Source organism: Bos mutus, chromosome 7, assembly GCF_027580195.1.
Source record: "Bos mutus isolate GX-2022 chromosome 7, NWIPB_WYAK_1.1, whole genome shotgun sequence".
NCBI classification, from domain to species: domain Eukaryota; kingdom Metazoa; phylum Chordata; class Mammalia; order Artiodactyla; family Bovidae; genus Bos; species Bos mutus.
In genome coordinates this window covers 54,441,176-54,457,918 of record NC_091623.1, presented here as the reverse complement: position 1 = coordinate 54,457,918, position 16,743 = coordinate 54,441,176, and the positions used below count along the sequence as shown (strand labels likewise).

The 16,743-nt window shown below is 48.2% G+C and overlaps 1 protein-coding gene and 1 non-coding gene across 2 annotated transcripts in view; one reads left to right on the top strand and one right to left on the bottom strand.

Moving 5' to 3' along the window:
• The window catches only part of OLFM2 (olfactomedin 2), a 78,251-nt gene that overhangs the window by 56,460 nt on the left and 5,048 nt on the right, over positions 1-16,743 (top strand). Inside the window, exon 2 of the mRNA XM_070373633.1 lies at positions 14,538-14,687. Coding sequence (XP_070229734.1) covers positions 14,538-14,687 — 150 coding nt within the window. The remainder of the gene's footprint in view (positions 1-14,537; positions 14,688-16,743) is intronic.
• Positions 11,122-11,256, bottom strand: LOC138988688 (small nucleolar RNA SNORA70). Its single transcript, XR_011464955.1, has one exon. It is a non-coding gene; the product is annotated as a small nucleolar RNA SNORA70 (small nucleolar RNA).

The following is a 16,743-nucleotide window of genomic DNA, read 5'->3' as shown; positions in this document are numbered from 1 at the left end:
AGATAAAGAAATAAATGACTGTCATTCACGTGTTCATTCATTCAGGAAGTGTCTGTGCAGCAGCTACTGCGTGCTAGGCATCAGGCTGGGAGCCAGGGAAACCTCAGGGAGAAATTAGAACCTGGTTCCTGCCCCTTCAAAGCCAGTGGGATCTGCTACAGAATCTCTGATCAGTAGTCGTCAAAACTGCCAAGGTCATGAAAATCGAGGAAAGATGGAGAAACTATGACAGACCAGAGATTAAGGGGGTGCTACAACTAAATGCAGTGTGGGATCCTGGACGGGAGTCTGGACCAGAAAATGGACATGAGTGGAAAAACTGGTGTGTGTGTGCTCAGTCGTGTCCGACTCTTTGTGACCCCATGGACTGTAGCTCGCCAGGCTCCTCTGTCCATGGGATTCTCCAGGCAAGAATATTGGAGTGGGTTGCCACTTCCTTCTCCAGGGGATCTTCCTGACCCAGGGATCAAACCTGGGTTTCCTGCATCATAGGCAGATTCTTTGTTGTCTGAGCCACCAGGGTACCCCTGGAAAAACTGGAGGCATCTGAGTAAAGTCTGGAGTTTAATGAGTGATGCACCTGAACTGGTTTCTTAGTTGTGACAAATGTCCATGAACATGTAATAGGTTAGCAACAAGGGAAATTGGGTGAGGGGTGTATGTAAGCCCTCTCTTTACAACTTTTTTGTAAATCTAAAATCCTTCCAATATAAAAAGTTTATTTTTAAAAAGTCAGCAGGAAGGACTTCCCTGGTGATCCAGTGGTTAAGACTCCACTCTTCCAATGCAGAGGGCAAGGGTTTGATCTCTGGTCGGGGAACTAAGAGCCCACATGCCTCACAGCATGAGTGCGTGCTAAATCGCTTCAGTTGTGTCCGATTCTGCGACCCCATGAACTGTAGCCTGCCAGGCTCCTCTGTCCAAGGAATTCTCCAGGCAAGAACACTGGAGTGGGTGGCCATTCCCTCCTCCAGGGGATCTTCCCAACCCAGGGTTCGAACCCATATCTCTTACATCTCCTGCACTGGCAGGTGGGTTCTTTACCACTTGTGCCACCTGAGAAGCCTGAATAAAATAAAATAATATATAAAAAGTTAAACAGTCAGCAGGGGACCTAAGACAGTTCTAGAACAGTGCTGTTTCAATTTGTTGTTTTTCAATCGCTCACTCGGGCAGGTCCGACTCTTTGTGACCCCATGGACTGCAGCACGCCAGGCTTCCCTGTCGATCACCAACTCCCGGAGCTTGCTCAAACTCATGTCCATTAGGTCAATGATGCCATCCAACCATCTCATCCTCTGTCGCCCCCTTCTCTTCCTGCCCTCAGTCTTGCCCAGCATCAGGGTCTTTTCCATGAATTGATATAAAAACTCCCACTGACTGGACATTCACAATGTACCACACACTGTGACTAACTCTTGACATGTACTAATTCATCATTTTGACAAGAATTTTGAGAAGCCTGGCCATTATGATCCCAACTTTTAGATGAGGAAGCAGAGGGGCGAAGAAAGGCACAGAGGGGTTAAGCTACTTGCCCAAGGTCACACAGGAAGGAGTGGATCAGAATTGGGGCTGAAGCAGCCTGTACTGATGAACTCTATAGCCGCCTGTTCATGCACAGGTATTTAGTGAGCAGCTAAGGTATCTTAGAGGCTGGTAAGAGAAACAGAACTCTTTTAGGGCTTTCAGGGATCTTAATTCAAGCAATTGGTTTAGTTTTATTTGTTTACTTTTTGGCTGCTTGGCATGCAGGATCTTAGTTCCGTGACTAGGGATTGAACCTGTGTCCCCTGCATTGAAAGCTTGGAGTCTTAACCGCTAGCCCACCAGGGATGTCTCTTTCCATCCCATCTCTGCTGAGAGGATGCAAATATGTATCTCCAGCCAAACCCTCTCTCTTCCTCACCCCAACTACCTAACTTGGCATTTCCACGTGGAGGTGGTCAGAGTCCTGTGGACTCTGTCTTTATTTTTTATTTTTATTTTTTGGCTTTGCCGAGCAGCATGCAGGATCTTGGTTCCCAGACCAGGGATCAAACCTGTGCCCCCTCTAGTGGAAGCTCAGAATCTCAACCACTGGGCCACCAGGGAAGTCACAGGCTGTGACTTGTGTAAAACACAAGAATCTGCCCATTTTCTGTCTCCATTCCACATGCCCTGGGGCAAGCCCTCACACCAGAATGACTTTGGAGTAAGCAGCATGTTCAAAGGCCTGGGATGATAAAGAGCTCAGGAGGCGCTTGGGGATCTGAAAGAAAGATGGTAAGGCTCAGGAGACTCAAGTGAAAGTCTGTTTCCTTCCAGAGGGGTCTTCTCAAATGGGGTGTTCTTAAGGGTTGGAGACAGAGAAGAACTTGTCCTCTATCGATGCAAGCTGGTATGAGGACTGGAGTGGCCCTTGTATGGTAGCCTGGATGCAGAGCTCTGCCCATAAACCCTACTCTTGGGGCTATCCATGGGGATTCGAGGTGATTCCAACAGTCTGGGCCACACTCCAAGGGAATGGACTGTGTTTGTAAATTTTTGCACAAGGCAAGCCCTCTCCACACCTTCCCTGGACCCCAAGGAGGGCAGTCAGTCAAACTCAGAGACCTGTGTCTCTTCTCATCCCAAGAAAGTCTGTTCCATTCATTTTTGGCCCCCATTGGCACTGTAATGGCAGAGCCTAGGATCCAGGAATATGTGTGTGGACTGGGGCCCAAGGGGCACTGGGGGGTCTTCTGCCATGGCTTGGGTGGCTTCAAGAGGGGGAGAGGTTGTGTGTGCCAGCCTGAGTAGCCTCTCAGGGTGAGATGGGTAATCTGCATTGGAAGGATATGAAAGAATAAATGAATCAGGGGCTTCCCTGGTGGCTCAGTGGTAAAGAATCCACCTGCCAGTATGGGAGATGCAAGTTCGATCCCTGATCTGGGAAGATCCTACATGCCTCAGAGCAAGTAAGTTCTGTGTGCCACGACTGAGCCTGTGCTCTAGATCCTAGGAGCCACAACCACTGAAGCCTGCATGCCCTAGAGCCCGTGCTCTGCAAGAAGAGGAGCCGCCACAATGAGGAGCCTGCACACCTCAGACAGAGAGCAGCCCGCACACCTCAGATAGAGAGCAGCCTGCACACCTCAGACAGAGAGCAGCCTGCACACCTCAGATAGAGAGCAGCCTGCACACCTCAGATAGAGAGTAGCCCCTGCTTGCTACAACTATAGAAAAGCCCACACAGCAATGAAGACCCAGCACAGCCAAAAATAAATAAATAAGATTATATTTACAAAAAAGAATAAATGAATTGGGAATTCCTGCTGGTCCAGTGGTTGAAACTTGGCACTTTCACTGTTGAGGGCCAGGATTCCATCCCTGGTGGGGGAACTAAGATCCTGAAAGCTAAGTGGTACGGCAAAAAAAAAAAAAAAAAAGTGAATGAATGAATGGATTTATAGCCGCCCCCCTCCCCACATGCCATCCCAGCCCTTCCCTTGGCTGCAGGCTCTCACCAGCCAGGCCCCAGCTGCTCAGACTGAGGGAGATCCTGGTTCTCCATCTCAGCACGGGTGAGCTGATGTCTTCTTTAAAGCCTGTCAAGCTTATCACTCAGGGGGGATTTGCCCAATACCGCTAGGTTTGACAGGGGCAGCCTGCTATTATCTCAAGCCCTCCAGAGGGACTCAGGACCCGTCACGGCTGAGACGAGGCAGACAAGCATGTCCCTGATCATTCATCATGGCCCTGCGCCATCCCCAGAGTCAGAGGGGAGCCGCGGCCGCCTCCGTGACTGCCTCAGCCGATCTACCGTTTGATCTCAGCCAGTCCCTCCCTGGAAGAGATGGAAACCCATTTGGTGGCGGAGGGGAAATGCATGGTGGGTCTGTGAGGACGTTTGCTCTCTGACTCACCAGCCCATCAGCGTCTAGTTACTCAGTATTGATCATGGCAGGGCCGGGGGATTCAGCAGTGACCAAAGCAGACAGAGCTCCCTATCTCCATGATATTTTCTGTCTGAGAACAGAGGTAGGCTTTGAGCCAGTGGTCACACCCAAGAGGTCCCAATGGCCATTTTTTAAAATTGTTATTATTATTTTATTTTGAAAGGATATGATTTTATTTATTTATTTTTTTGCTGTGCTGGGTCTTCATTGCTGCTTGGGTAAGCTCTAGTTGCAGCTTCTCACTGCAGTGACTTCTCTTGTTGCGGAGCATAAGGGCTCGAAGGCTTCAGTAGTAGCAGCTCCTTGACTCTAGAGCACAGACTCAGTAGTTGTGGCGCAGGAGTTTAGTTGCTCCGTGGCATGTGGGATAAGATCCCTAATCAGGGATGGAATCTGTTTCCCGCATTAGCAGGTGGATTCTTTGCCACTGAGCCACCAGGGAAGCCCTTAATTCCTTTGTTTTTCTTCCCCCGCCCCCATATTTATTTGTTTGGCCTCATTGAGTCTTAGTTGCCCTGTGGTATGTGGGATCTTAGTTCCCTAACCAGGGATTAAAACCAAGTTCCCCGCATTGCAAGATGGATTCTTAACCTCTGGACCATGAGGGAAGTCCCCCCAGTGGCCATAGTGATCAGGGCTTGAAGGAGGACAGGGGAGCTGCAGTGTGGTGATGAGGACCGTGGAGACAAATGGTCGTGTTAGAATCTCAACTCATCAAAGGCGAATAATGACAGTCCTGTCTAAGTGCCGTGGTGAGAACTCCATCAGTTAAAACATGCAGAGTGCTTAGAACAGTGCTTGACATACACTAAGAAGAAATAGAAGTATTAGGGGAAAAAAAGGCACAGGATGCCTGAGAGTTGGCTAGGATGGGGAAGGGACAGTGGAGGCTGCTTTTGGAAGAGACATTTATGCCTGAGCCCTAATGGGGAAGGGTTAGCCTAGCCATGAGATAGGGCAAGGTTAAAAATCGTTTTTTTCTTTTTCAATTTCTTGGCCATGCTGCATGTCATGTGGGTTCTAAGTTCCCTGACCAGTGGTCCAACCCATACCTCCTGCAGTGAAAGCTCAGAGTCCTAACCACTGGAGTGCCAGGGATCTCCCCGGCAAGAGTTCTTTTTTAAAAAAAAATTAAATTTATTTTTTAATTGAAGGGTAATTGCCTTGCAGAATTGTGTTGGTTTCTGCCAAATATCAACATGAATCAGCCATAGGGTATGATTCCCTCCCTCTTGAAACTCCCTCCCACCTCCCTCCCCATCCCACCCCTCTAGGTTGTTACAGACCTCCGGTTTGAAGCAGATTGTATGGAAAGAGTAACATGGAAACTTACATTACCATATATAACATGATAGCCAGTAGGAATTTGCTGTATGACTCGGGCAAGGCATACAGAGGGTCCAGCCAGTGGACGGGTTGTGGGGAAAAAGTGTGATGTGTTCCAGGAAGAGTAAGATGACTGGCAAGGGTCCCCAACTTCGGAGATCTAATGCCTGATGATCTGAGATGGAGCTGATGTAATGATAGAAATAAAGTGCATAGTAAGTGAAGTGCATTTGAATCATCCTGAAACCATCCTTCCCACCCTGCCTGGTCCATGGAAAAACTGTCTTCCACGAAACCAAAAAGGTTGGGGACCACTGGCCAGAAGATGGGCCACAGAGAACAGGGTCGTGTGAGCCTTGTTGATTGCCTGTTACTCTGAAGCAGGACTCCTTTGCACCAAATTATGTCAAGGAGATGGTCTGGAACCAGAAGCCAGCCAAGTCACATGGCAAGTAAGATGGAGCAGCATCTCTGTCCCTCTTTGGCAGGACTTGATGCTCTCTTTCTTTATCTCTCTGCCATCCGGCTGTCTGTGAGTCTTCCTCATCTTGCATTCTCAGTCCCAAATCAAATGGACTTTCAGTGACTCTTTTTTTTTTTTGGCTGCACTGGGTCTTTGTTGCTGTAAGAGGGCTTCCTCTAGTTGCGGTGAGCAGGGGCTACCCTCTAGTTGAGATGCTCAGGCTTCCATTGTGGTAGCTTCTCTTACTGTGGCACACGGGCTCTAGGCGCTCCAGCTTCAGTAGTGGCAACATTCAGGCTCAGTAGTTGTGGTGCACGGGCTTAGTTGCTCCTAGTCACGTGGGATCTTCCTGCACCAGGGATTGAACCTTTGTCCCCTGCATCGGCAGGTAGATTCCTATCCACTGTACCACCAGAGAAGTCCCCCTGCTTTTTTTTTAGATTTTTAAAAAGTGGGCCATTTTGAAAAAGTCTTTATTGAATTTGTTACAATATTGCTTCTGTTTTATGTTTGTTTGTTTGTTGTTTGGGCCGAGTGACATGTAGGATCTTAGCTCAACGACCAGGAATAGAACCTGCACCCCCTGCTTTGGAAGGCAAAATCTTAATCACTGGGCCACCATGGAAGTCCCAGCACCAATTCTTCCCAATCATCTCAGTTTCATACCTGCATCAAACTCAAACGATTTTGACTTTAGGAAGTCACCAAATTGGCATTAGAGTGTCACAAGGATTATAATAATAGCAAAAGCAAACCCTTCTGTAGCATTACTGTCAATACATGCTGATGACTCTTCTCCTTGCTCACACATGTAGTCTTACTCATTCAAGCTTCCTGGCAACTCTGTGAGGTAGGTACAGGTATCATGTCCATTTTACAGATGAGAATATGGAGACTTATAGAGGTGATCCCACTCACACCACAGGGGAGGGGCCAAGCCAGTACATAAACCCGGCAGTCTGACTCTCGGACCATCTGACCTTTCCAACATCTGAGTAGGGAGAAGGAACGTCCAGAGAAAACGACTCATTTCTACCGTAAGGATGTTGTCTGGAAAGATCCTGGTGACATCACATGGGCTCCTTTTTTGGGGAGGACCGTGGGAGAGAGCCTTGCCTGTTCTTGGTACTAAAAATAGTTAAGTTTTCTCCTGAGCATCTGGCATGCTTTTGTTTCAGGACATTGGGAGCCGCATAAATGACCAGCTTTCCCTTTTTTGAGTTGGCTGCTAAGGAGCTGGGAGCCAAATTTATGGCCCGACCATATGTTGGTTGTTCAGGTTTTTAAGGGCTGGGTTTTTCTTAGCTTTCCTTTGAGCTCTAGCGTCTCTACTTTTTCTCTTTCTTCCCTTTCTCCCTTGCAAAGACAAAACTTTAAGGGACTGAAAAAAAAATCTTCACGAGAACAGTCCGTGTTTATTGTAGAGAACTTTTGCTTCAAGATACGTTTAAAGATGGCAATAAAAATCCCTGCTTGTTCTCAATTTTAATGGGTGCATAGTGTTTCCCCTGGGCTTCCCTGGTGGCTCAAGTGGTAAAAGAATCTTCCTGCAATGCAGGAGACCCAGGTTTCACCCCTGGGTTGGAAAGATCCCTGGAGAAGGCAATGGCTACCCACTCTAGCACTCTTGCCTGAAAAATTTCATAGACAGAGGAGCCTGGTGGGCTATAGTTCATGGGGTCGCAAAGAGTCGGACACAACTGAGCAACTAACACACACACACACAGTATTCCTCCCTGTAGAGTTTTTAGTTTATTTCATTTACTTTTGGTGCACTGGGTCTTCGTTGCTGCATATGGGCCTCCTCTAGCTGTGGCGAGTGGGGGCTACCCTCTAGCTGCAGCGCTCGGGCCTCTCATTATGGTGGCATCTCTCGTTGCAGAACACAGGCTCTAGGCATGAGGGCTTCGGTAACTGCAGCACATGGACTTAGTTGCCCCACAGCATGTGGAATCTTCCCAGACCAGGGATCGAGCCAGTGTCCCCTGCATTGGCAGTGGGATTCTTAACCACTGGATCACCAGGGAAGTTCCGCTGTAGAGTTTTTAAATCAGCCTCCCTATTGGCAAAAGGCCAGAGAGGGGAAAAAATTCCACTTGTCCAATTTTAGACAGCATTTTAATGAGCATTCTTATAGCCATCGAGTGAGTGCTCGTCCACACCATTTCCCTGGGCTACATTCTTAGAGTGGGATTGACTGGGTTAAATACAAAATGCAGAAGCCTGAAGGCTTTGGCTCTGGATTGACAGCCTGCCCTCCAGAAATATCTAATTCCTGCTCTCCTCTTTAATTGGAGCTCTCGTGCATTATTTTACATATCCTTGTAAACCACTTGCGGTCCTCTCCGGAACAAGGCGGGGAACAAATAAATATATGAGCCCCAAGACACTTCTGCTTCCTGATTAAATTATACAGCCTCCACGCAATAATATCTTTGACTCATTAAGAGGCAGCCGCTTGCTCTGTTCCTGTTGGCTGAACCCCTGATAGCCAGCACTTAATGGTTGGCGGCCCCTCCCCCCAGGATTCTGTGGCAATCTCTCTGCTCCCAAAAGAACCAGGAATTGTTTTCTGAACCAAGACGTAGGTGATGGAGCTGTAGGCTGAGCTGATGATCCTGGACCCGACAGCTAGAAAAACTTTCCCTGCGTGTCTCGTCCTTACTCAGTCCTGGACTGGTTACCAAGACTGCTGTTTAATTGGGGTAGTAGCTTGGGTGAAAGCATTTGAAAAATTCTGGGCAGAAAAGACAATTTGAGGAAGAGCTAGTTGAATGCCTGGCTTATGCTCTTAGAGCCCATTAGCAAGAATATTAAGCTTGGAACCAATCGCTCAACCGACAGAGTGGCTGGCTTCCTCCAGTACGTTTGCTACGTTAGAGGTGAGATGGGCTACCAGACCAGAAGTGTCTGTACCAGGAGGGCTCTCACACCTGCTGATACAAACATTTCTGTTAGTGATGTGCTCAGTCGTGTCTGACTCTTTGCAGCCCCATGGACTGTAGCCTGCCAGGCGCCCCGTCCATGGAATTTTGCAGGCAAGAATACTGGAGTGGGTTGCCACTACCTACTCCAGAGGATCTTCCTGACCCAGGGATTGAACCCTCGTCTCTTAAGTCTCCTGCACTGGTAGGCGGGTTCTTTATCACTAGTGCCTCCTGGGAAGCCCCTTCTGTTAGTTATAGGTGTTCTCTATTCCTAGGACTATGACCTCCAAGAATTTGTAGCTTTGGTTCCAACCCCAACCCAGTCTGGGGAACTGGTATTTAGACACTCAGACGCTGAGCCTTCCAGGATGTTTTAGCAATTTCCCGGGACCTGGACTTGACTGTGTTTTTGAACTGGAACCCCACGGGTGAAACTCAGAATCTCTGCCATGCAGAGATTTGGCAGCCAAACCCCAGGCATTTAATTGAGCTGCTGCAGAGAATACCCCAGCAAGGTACGTCCAACGCAGACAATTACTTTAGGCAAGCCATGAAAGCCTTCTCTCCGTGCCACTTAAATCTTGCTTCTCTTTTACAATTCAATATTTCATATGTTGAGAGAAGACGGCTTGTTTGCTTCAAAGGACACGCTACAGAATGTAAGAAAGGGATGTTAATTATGTTGAACCAGGCTGCTTTGTCTCTGCATAAACGAAAATCTTCAGGGGATTCCGTCCAAATTGCTTGGGAACCAGGGCCAGGGGAGCACAGATGGAGGTGTTTGAACTCACATTCATGATTCTGTTTTTGTTTGTTAAGAACTATATTTGCCATGAAAAAAGGTGAAACTAGTTCTGTGTTCTCAGATCCAAGGGGGAAGGCATTCCTGGGTCACTCTTTTCTTTAAAAAATTTTTATTTTATATTGGAGTATAGTTGATTTACAATGTTGTGTAACTTTCAGGTGTACAGCAAAGTGATTCACTTATACAGATTCATATGTGTGCTGCGTGCTTAGTCACTCAGTCGTGTCCAACTCCTTGGGACTCCATGGACTGTAGCTCGCCAGGCTCCTCTGTCCATCGAATTTCCCAGGCAAGAATACTGGAGTGGGGTGCCATATCCTACTCCAGGGGGTCTTCCTGATCCAGGGATCAAATCCCTGTCTCTTGTGTCTCCTGTATTGGCAGGCAGATTCTTTACCATTAGCGCCACCTGGGAAGCCCCACGTATACATATAATCTATTCTTTTTCAGATTCTTCTCTGATGTAGGTTATTGCGGAATACTGAGTAGAGTTCCCTGTGCTATATAGTAGGTCCTTGTTGATTATCTATTTTGTATATGGTAGTGTGTATAGTCCCCACTCCAGTACTCTTGCCTGGAAAATCCCGTGGACGGAGGAGCCTGGTGGGCTGCAGTCCATGAGGTTGCTAAGAGTCGGACACGACTGAGCGACTTCACTTTCACTTTTCACTTTCATGCACTGGAGAAGGAAATGGCAACCCACTCCAGTGCTCTTGCCTGGAGAATCCCAGGGACGGGGGAGCCTGGTGGGCTGCCGTCTATGGGGTCGTACAGAGTCCGACATGACTGAAACGACTTAGCAGCAGCAGCAGCAGTGTGTATAGTAGTGTGTGTGTGTTAATCCCAGCCTCCTAATTTATCTCTGCCCTGGGGTTACTCTTCTAACCTTGAGCCATCCTCCTTTTTAAAAAAATTTTTTTGTTTTTTTGTTTTTGGTTGTTGTTTTATTTATTTACTTACTGCCCATGCAGCATGTGGGATCCTAGTACCCCAACCAGGGATTGAACCCACACACCCTGCACAGGAAGCCCAGAGTCTTAACCCCTCTGGACCACCAGGGAAGTCCCATGGGGCATCCTTCTTGTTTTAGACCAGGTGGGCTTCCCTGGTGGCTCAGATGGTAAAGAATCTGCCTGCAATGCAGGAGTACTGGGTCCAGTCCCTGGACTGGGAAGATCCCCTGGAGGAGGGCACGGCAACCCACTCAGTATTCTTGCTTGGAGAATCCCATGGCGGGCTACAGTCCGTGGGGTTGCAAAGAGTTGGACATGACTGAAGCAAATTAGCATGCACACATGAGTAAGGAGGGGACAGTGCCCAGGCTCTCATGAGTGCAGAGCCCAGTGTTTGTCCAGGGGGCCACAATTAGGGATGTCTTTGGCCCCACAGCCATCCGGGATGAGCCCCTTTTTGTCACCATGATTTCAAATTTATCCACATTAAACTTAGTAAATCCTTACTTCTTGGAGATGTGGATCTTCTGGCGGCCAGGGAACTTGAACTTGGCCCTGCAGAGGGCTTCAGTCACACCTTGTTCTGCAGCTCGGTGCGGGTGGACATTATGACGTGGCCAGTGTGGACCCTGGCTACTGTGCCCTGGGGCTTTCCAAAGGCACTGTGCACACCTGTCTGGAGCCTAGATTGCAGACAGCATGCCGGTTGTGAATGTACACTGGAAAGGACTGTCTCCAAGATCCCTTAGGGCAACCTGTACAGACAACAGGCCATCTACACGACCGAGGGGGCTGCTGTTTGCAGCCATTGCATGCTGGGCCCCCATGGGGAAAAGAGCGCAGTCGGCTTAATTGACTGCAAACCACCTGGACCCTTTCTGCTTGAAAGGGAGGCTGGGAAGGTAAGTGACTTCATTCCTTCATGGGGGAGACATGGACTCTCACAGAGGTGGTGGTTGTTGTTCAGTCGCTCACTCATGTCCAACTCTTTGCGACCCCATGGACTGCAGCATGCCTGGCTTCCCTGTCCTTCACCATCTCCCAGAGTTTGCTCAAACACATGTCCGTTGAGTCAGTGATGCCATCCAACCATCTCATCCTCTGTCACCCCCTTCTCCTCCTGCCCTCAGTCTTTCATCAGTGTCTTTTCCAATGAGCCGGCTCTTCACATCAGGTGGCCAAAGTATTGGAGCTTCAGCTTCAGCATCAGTCCTTCCAGTGAATATTCAGGGTTGATTTCCTTTAGGATTGACTGTCCAATGGACCCTTCAAGATTCTTCTCACAGCACCTTGTACAGTGGGGGTTCCCTCAATCTCCAAAATGCGTATTTTAAGGTGCAAGGAATGACTAATTACAATAGTTTCAGTTGGCATTTTATGAATGGTTTGTTTTTCTTAAAAATTAGTGGAGGAGTCAAGCTCATCTGTACAATGATACCACTTGCTCACATTCCATTTAGCTTAAAAAAAAAAGACTTTATTGAGTGGGAGAGAAAATAGGTGGGCTAATAGCTGGAATCTCTAGGATTGCTCATAATTCATAGTCTGGCTTTTATCTCTGCTACAGCTCATGGAAACAGCCTCTGCTGTGTGATAAGCAGCCGCTGTGCAAATAGTCCATGGTAGTGGGGCTTTGTTTGTCTGTAAAACACTTGGGGTTTTATTAGACTTTCCTTCCTGTCTGTAGGGATGCATTATGAATAGGATTGGAATCTTCTAGTTTCTTCCCATCTCTTCAGTTTCCACCCATCTGCCCTGGTCTCCCACCATCGACACTCCCAGTCTGTTCCACGCCCCAGCAGCCAGGGGGCGCCTGTGAACACCTGAGTCTGGTCCTGTCTATCCTGTGATCAGAACCCACCACGGCTCCCACTTCCCTCAGACCAAAAATCAGTGTCCTCCCCATGGCACATAAGCACTGCACAGGCTGTCCTGTTCCATCCCTGTCCTCATCTGTCCCCTTCCCACTTTTCTCCTTGTTCCCTCTGTTTTAGCTATAGCCTTCTCCACGTTTCCCAAACACACCAGGCATGTTCCTGCCTCAGAACCTTTGCACTTGCTGTTCTCTTGGCTTGGACCATCTTTCCCTTGATATCACCAAGGCTTCTCCCTCACTTCCTTCATGTCTTTATTCAAATGACACCTTCTCATGAAGACCTTCTTAGGGCCCCTAAAATTGCAAGCTTCCTAGGTGACTCAGTGGTAAAGAATCCTCCTGCCAAAGTGGGAGACAGGGGGTTCAATCCCTGGATGGGGAAGATCCCCTGGAGAAGGAAATGGCAAGCCACTCTATCCAGTATTCTTGCCTGGAAAATTCCATGGACAGAGGAGCCTGGTGGGCTACAGTCCATGGCGTTGCAAGAGTCACACATGACTTAGCAACTAAGCAACAAGAACATTGTCATTAAAATAAAAAAGATTGGGACTTGTGACTGGCTGGAAGTATGTTCTGGGGAAGCTCAAGGCGGCATGATGTATGCTCCATCCAGTGAGGATTTGATGCTTTTTGAGCAGTGTTTCTCCAGTTCCTCCATATATTGATCAGAATTGGAGGGTGGGCTGTGCTGTGTGGTGCAGCATGTGGCATCTTAGTTCCCAACCAGAGTTTGAACCTGAGGCCCTTGCAATGGAAGCACAAAATCTTAACCACTAGACCACCAGGGATGTCCCATTGGTCAGAATTTGTGTGCCCAATGTCCCTTCCTCTCTCCCCTTCTACTGGTTCTTTCATTCCTCCAGTTCAGCTTAAATGCCCGTCCCTGGTATACCTCCTCTGAGACTCTCAGCCTAGGGACACCCCTTGTTATGCTCTGCACTTTATTTGTAGCATCCACTGCAGCATATCGTTCTAGAGGGCTTCTGGGGTGGCTCAGATGGTACAGAATTCACCCGCTATTCAGGAGTCCAAGGTTTGATCCCTGGGTTGGGAAGATCCCCTGGAGGAGGGTGTGGCAACCCACTGCTGTTTTCTTGACTGGGAAATCCCATGGACAAAAGAGCCTGGCAGGCTATAATCCATGGGATGACAAAGAGCAAATACGACTGAAGCCATTTAGCATGCATGCACATAGTTCTGGAAGCATCAGTGGGATTCCATACTTGAAGTCTGCCTCCTCCACATCCGTGGGGAGCAATAGATACACTTTCTTCATTTCTCCTCTCTTCCTAGTCCCTCTCACAGACCCATGCCTGGCATACAGTAGGCACTCACTAGATATTTTCTAGTAAGTTTGGGAAATTATGGCTGAGTTCCCGGATGCACATGAGCATTTCAAAGGCTCTGATAAGTCCTGCATTAAAAAAAAAAAAAAAAACTCATTTCACTCAGCATTACACAAACATATTTGACCACAGAGCACCCCTTTTCCTCGCATGCCTGATAAGATTGCCAGGGTTCCAAGAAGCCAGGTTTGGGAAACAGCCATAATTGATAATTGAATTATCTAAGTGGCATCATCTAACTTGAAACTTAGTGTAGGAGTCTGAAAATGATGCCTTCCAGGCAAAGACTTGAAGGTCTTGGTGAGGACTGTATCACCCTTTGGCCATTACCTTGCTCGGGCTTTTAGGGAGCAGGAGTTGCGGAAGCCGGAATGGCATAGGTGGAGGGTTTTTTTTTTGGTATTTATTTGGCTGCATCGGGTCTTGGTTGCTTTCCATTTTGATATACAGACTGTAGTCGTGGCACATAGGCTTAGTTGCTCTGCAGCATGTGGGATCTTAGTTCCCCAACCAGGGATTGAACCTGAAGTCCCTGCATTGCAAAGGTGGATTCTTAACCACGGGACCATCAGGGAAGTCCCCTGGTCTATGTTCTAATGGTGGTTATGGAGGCAGTGGTGTGTACGTGTGCAAATACGTGTGAGAGAATGAACTCTCATTTTGTGGAAGGGCTTGTATCCCACAGTTCCTTGCTGTGTTCCTTCACCCCTTGTACCTCAATCTTGTCACCTGTAAAATGGGGCTTTCCCTGAGGAAGGATTTAGATCACACACCCCTGGCACGCAGAGCACATGGTCTGGGACATCCCAAGCATCCAGGGAAGGGCATCTGTCATCTCCCTGGGATCCCCTTTTTCTCCCAGGGGGTGAGGGGGTGAATCCCTCTTGGGGTTCCCGCTCTCTGACCCTGACTTCCCCGCAGACCCTCTTCCAAAGCCCAGAGGAAGGCTGGCAGCTGTACACCTCAGCCCAGGCCCCCGACGGAAAATGCATCTGCACGGCTGTGATCCCTGCGCAAAGCACCTGCTCCCGAGACGGCCGGAGCCGGGAGCTGCGGCAGCTGATGGAGAAGGTAAGCACCGTCCAGGTTCCCCTGTGAAAATCTCTCACTTCCCCACCCTCTCCTCTGCTTCCCACCAGGTCAGCTGGGACTGGATCTAAGCCATGATTATGCAAAGCTGGTGGATAACCTGGCTGCCCTCCGGGCGGGTGTTTTAGTCAAAATCTCTCTGCTGCTTCTTTGGAGAAGAAGCTGAGCACTGTGTGGGCACAGGGAAGGTGAACTGCAATGGCAGCATCTGCATCTCTGGTGTGTGAGCTCCAACCACACTGTGTATTCAGCCTCAGGACTCAGCTGCTAAGAAGGGTCTCGCCCTCCATCCCAAGACATGTGAAGATTCCTTCCCCTTCTGATTGTGACTGATAGAAACTGGTCCCCATTCAATCCAAGCACTTCCCAGGTGGCTCAGTGGTAAAGAATCCACTTGCCAATGTAGGAGACGCAAGTTCGATCTTTGGTTTGGGGAGATTCCCTGGAGAAGGGAATGGCAACCCACTCTAGTGTGCTTGCCTGGAGAATGCCAGGGACAGAGGAGCCTGGCGGGCTACAGTCCATGGGGTCAGAAAGAGTCAGACACGACTTAGTAATTAAACAACAGCAATTCAATCCAAGGATATTTGGGTGCCCTTTACAGGCTGATTGCTGTTCTTTGCCACTACCCAGATGAACTGCTTATGAGTCAGTTCTGAAGTCAGTGTTGAAAGGGACTAGCTACCTCCCACCATCCTCCTGTAGAGGAGGAAGCTGAGGACAGAGACCCTTGTTGGCACCAAAGTCTTGTCTGCCTGCGACACCAGAACAGTCCAAGATGACCATGTGGTGTCCCCTGATTGTTTTTTTTTTCCTTTCTTTTTTATTTTTAAAGTTATGAAAGTATGATAAAGCATTTACAGGAGACTTGGAAAATACAGAAGTTACATATAGTTCTACTATATATTACAATTTTTTTAAGCAGATAAATTTTTTAGTTGGAGTTTTAATATCAAAGTCTCAAAAATAAGTAGAATGCATAGACAAAAAGTAGAAGGATATAGTAGACCTGAAAAGCACTGTGAATCAATTTAGCATAATTAAGATTTATACAGGGATTCCCTGGTGGCTCAGATGGTAAAGAATCTCCTGCAATGCAGGAGACCCAGGTTTGATCCTTGGATCGGGAAGATCCCCTGAAGAAGGCAATATCCAGTATTCTTGCCTGGAGAATCCCATACACTTAGGAGCCTGGTGAGCTACTGGCTATGGGGTCACAGAAGAGTCAGACACGACTGAATGATTTTCACACACAGACACACGCAAGATTCATACAATTTTCACACAACAGCAAAATACAAATTGTATTCAAGTTCCCATAGACTGTAAACCAGGAGACACTAAACACATCCAGGGGGTGTCCCCTGATTGTTGACAATGACTCTTAAAATGTTTTGTGACGTCCAGGATGGCTATCAGGCTGTTTGTTGGCTTTCTCAGAACTTCCAAGTGTCACATGGACAATGGTTCAGGAATGTCTGCGTATTTCAACAAGCATCCAGCATTGTCTCTGAGTTCACCTTGACTGGGAGGAGCTCACCTTAGCCAGGTGGAAGTGGAACCTAGGGAGCCCTCGGGCTGATTCAGAGAGGTCAGGGCAAGGGAGGTTTCATTCCATCATTTACTCGTATTTACTGAGCATCTAGTATTTATTGAGAATTCAGCTGTGGACAAACCAAACACCGGGTCTGCCTCTGAGGACCCCACCTGAAGGAGGCAGATGAATAAGAATGTTCCAGGTAGTATTCACAACTGGAAAAAAATAACCACATAAGGGAGAGAGGGTGAGTGGCCCCTTGAGGGAGGGTGATTGGGGAAGGCCACTCTGAGGAGGTGATGCTGGAGCTAAGACATGAAGGGTGAAGAGGAGCCAGCTGTGGGAAGACGAGAGGAACAGCGCTCCAGATAGAGGGATCAGCAAGTGCAAAGGCCCAGCAGTCGTGGACAGATGTAAGAGTTGGACTATAAAGAAAGCTGAATGCCGAAGAATTGATGCTTTTGAACTGTGGTGTTGGAGAAGACTCTTGAGAGTCTCTTG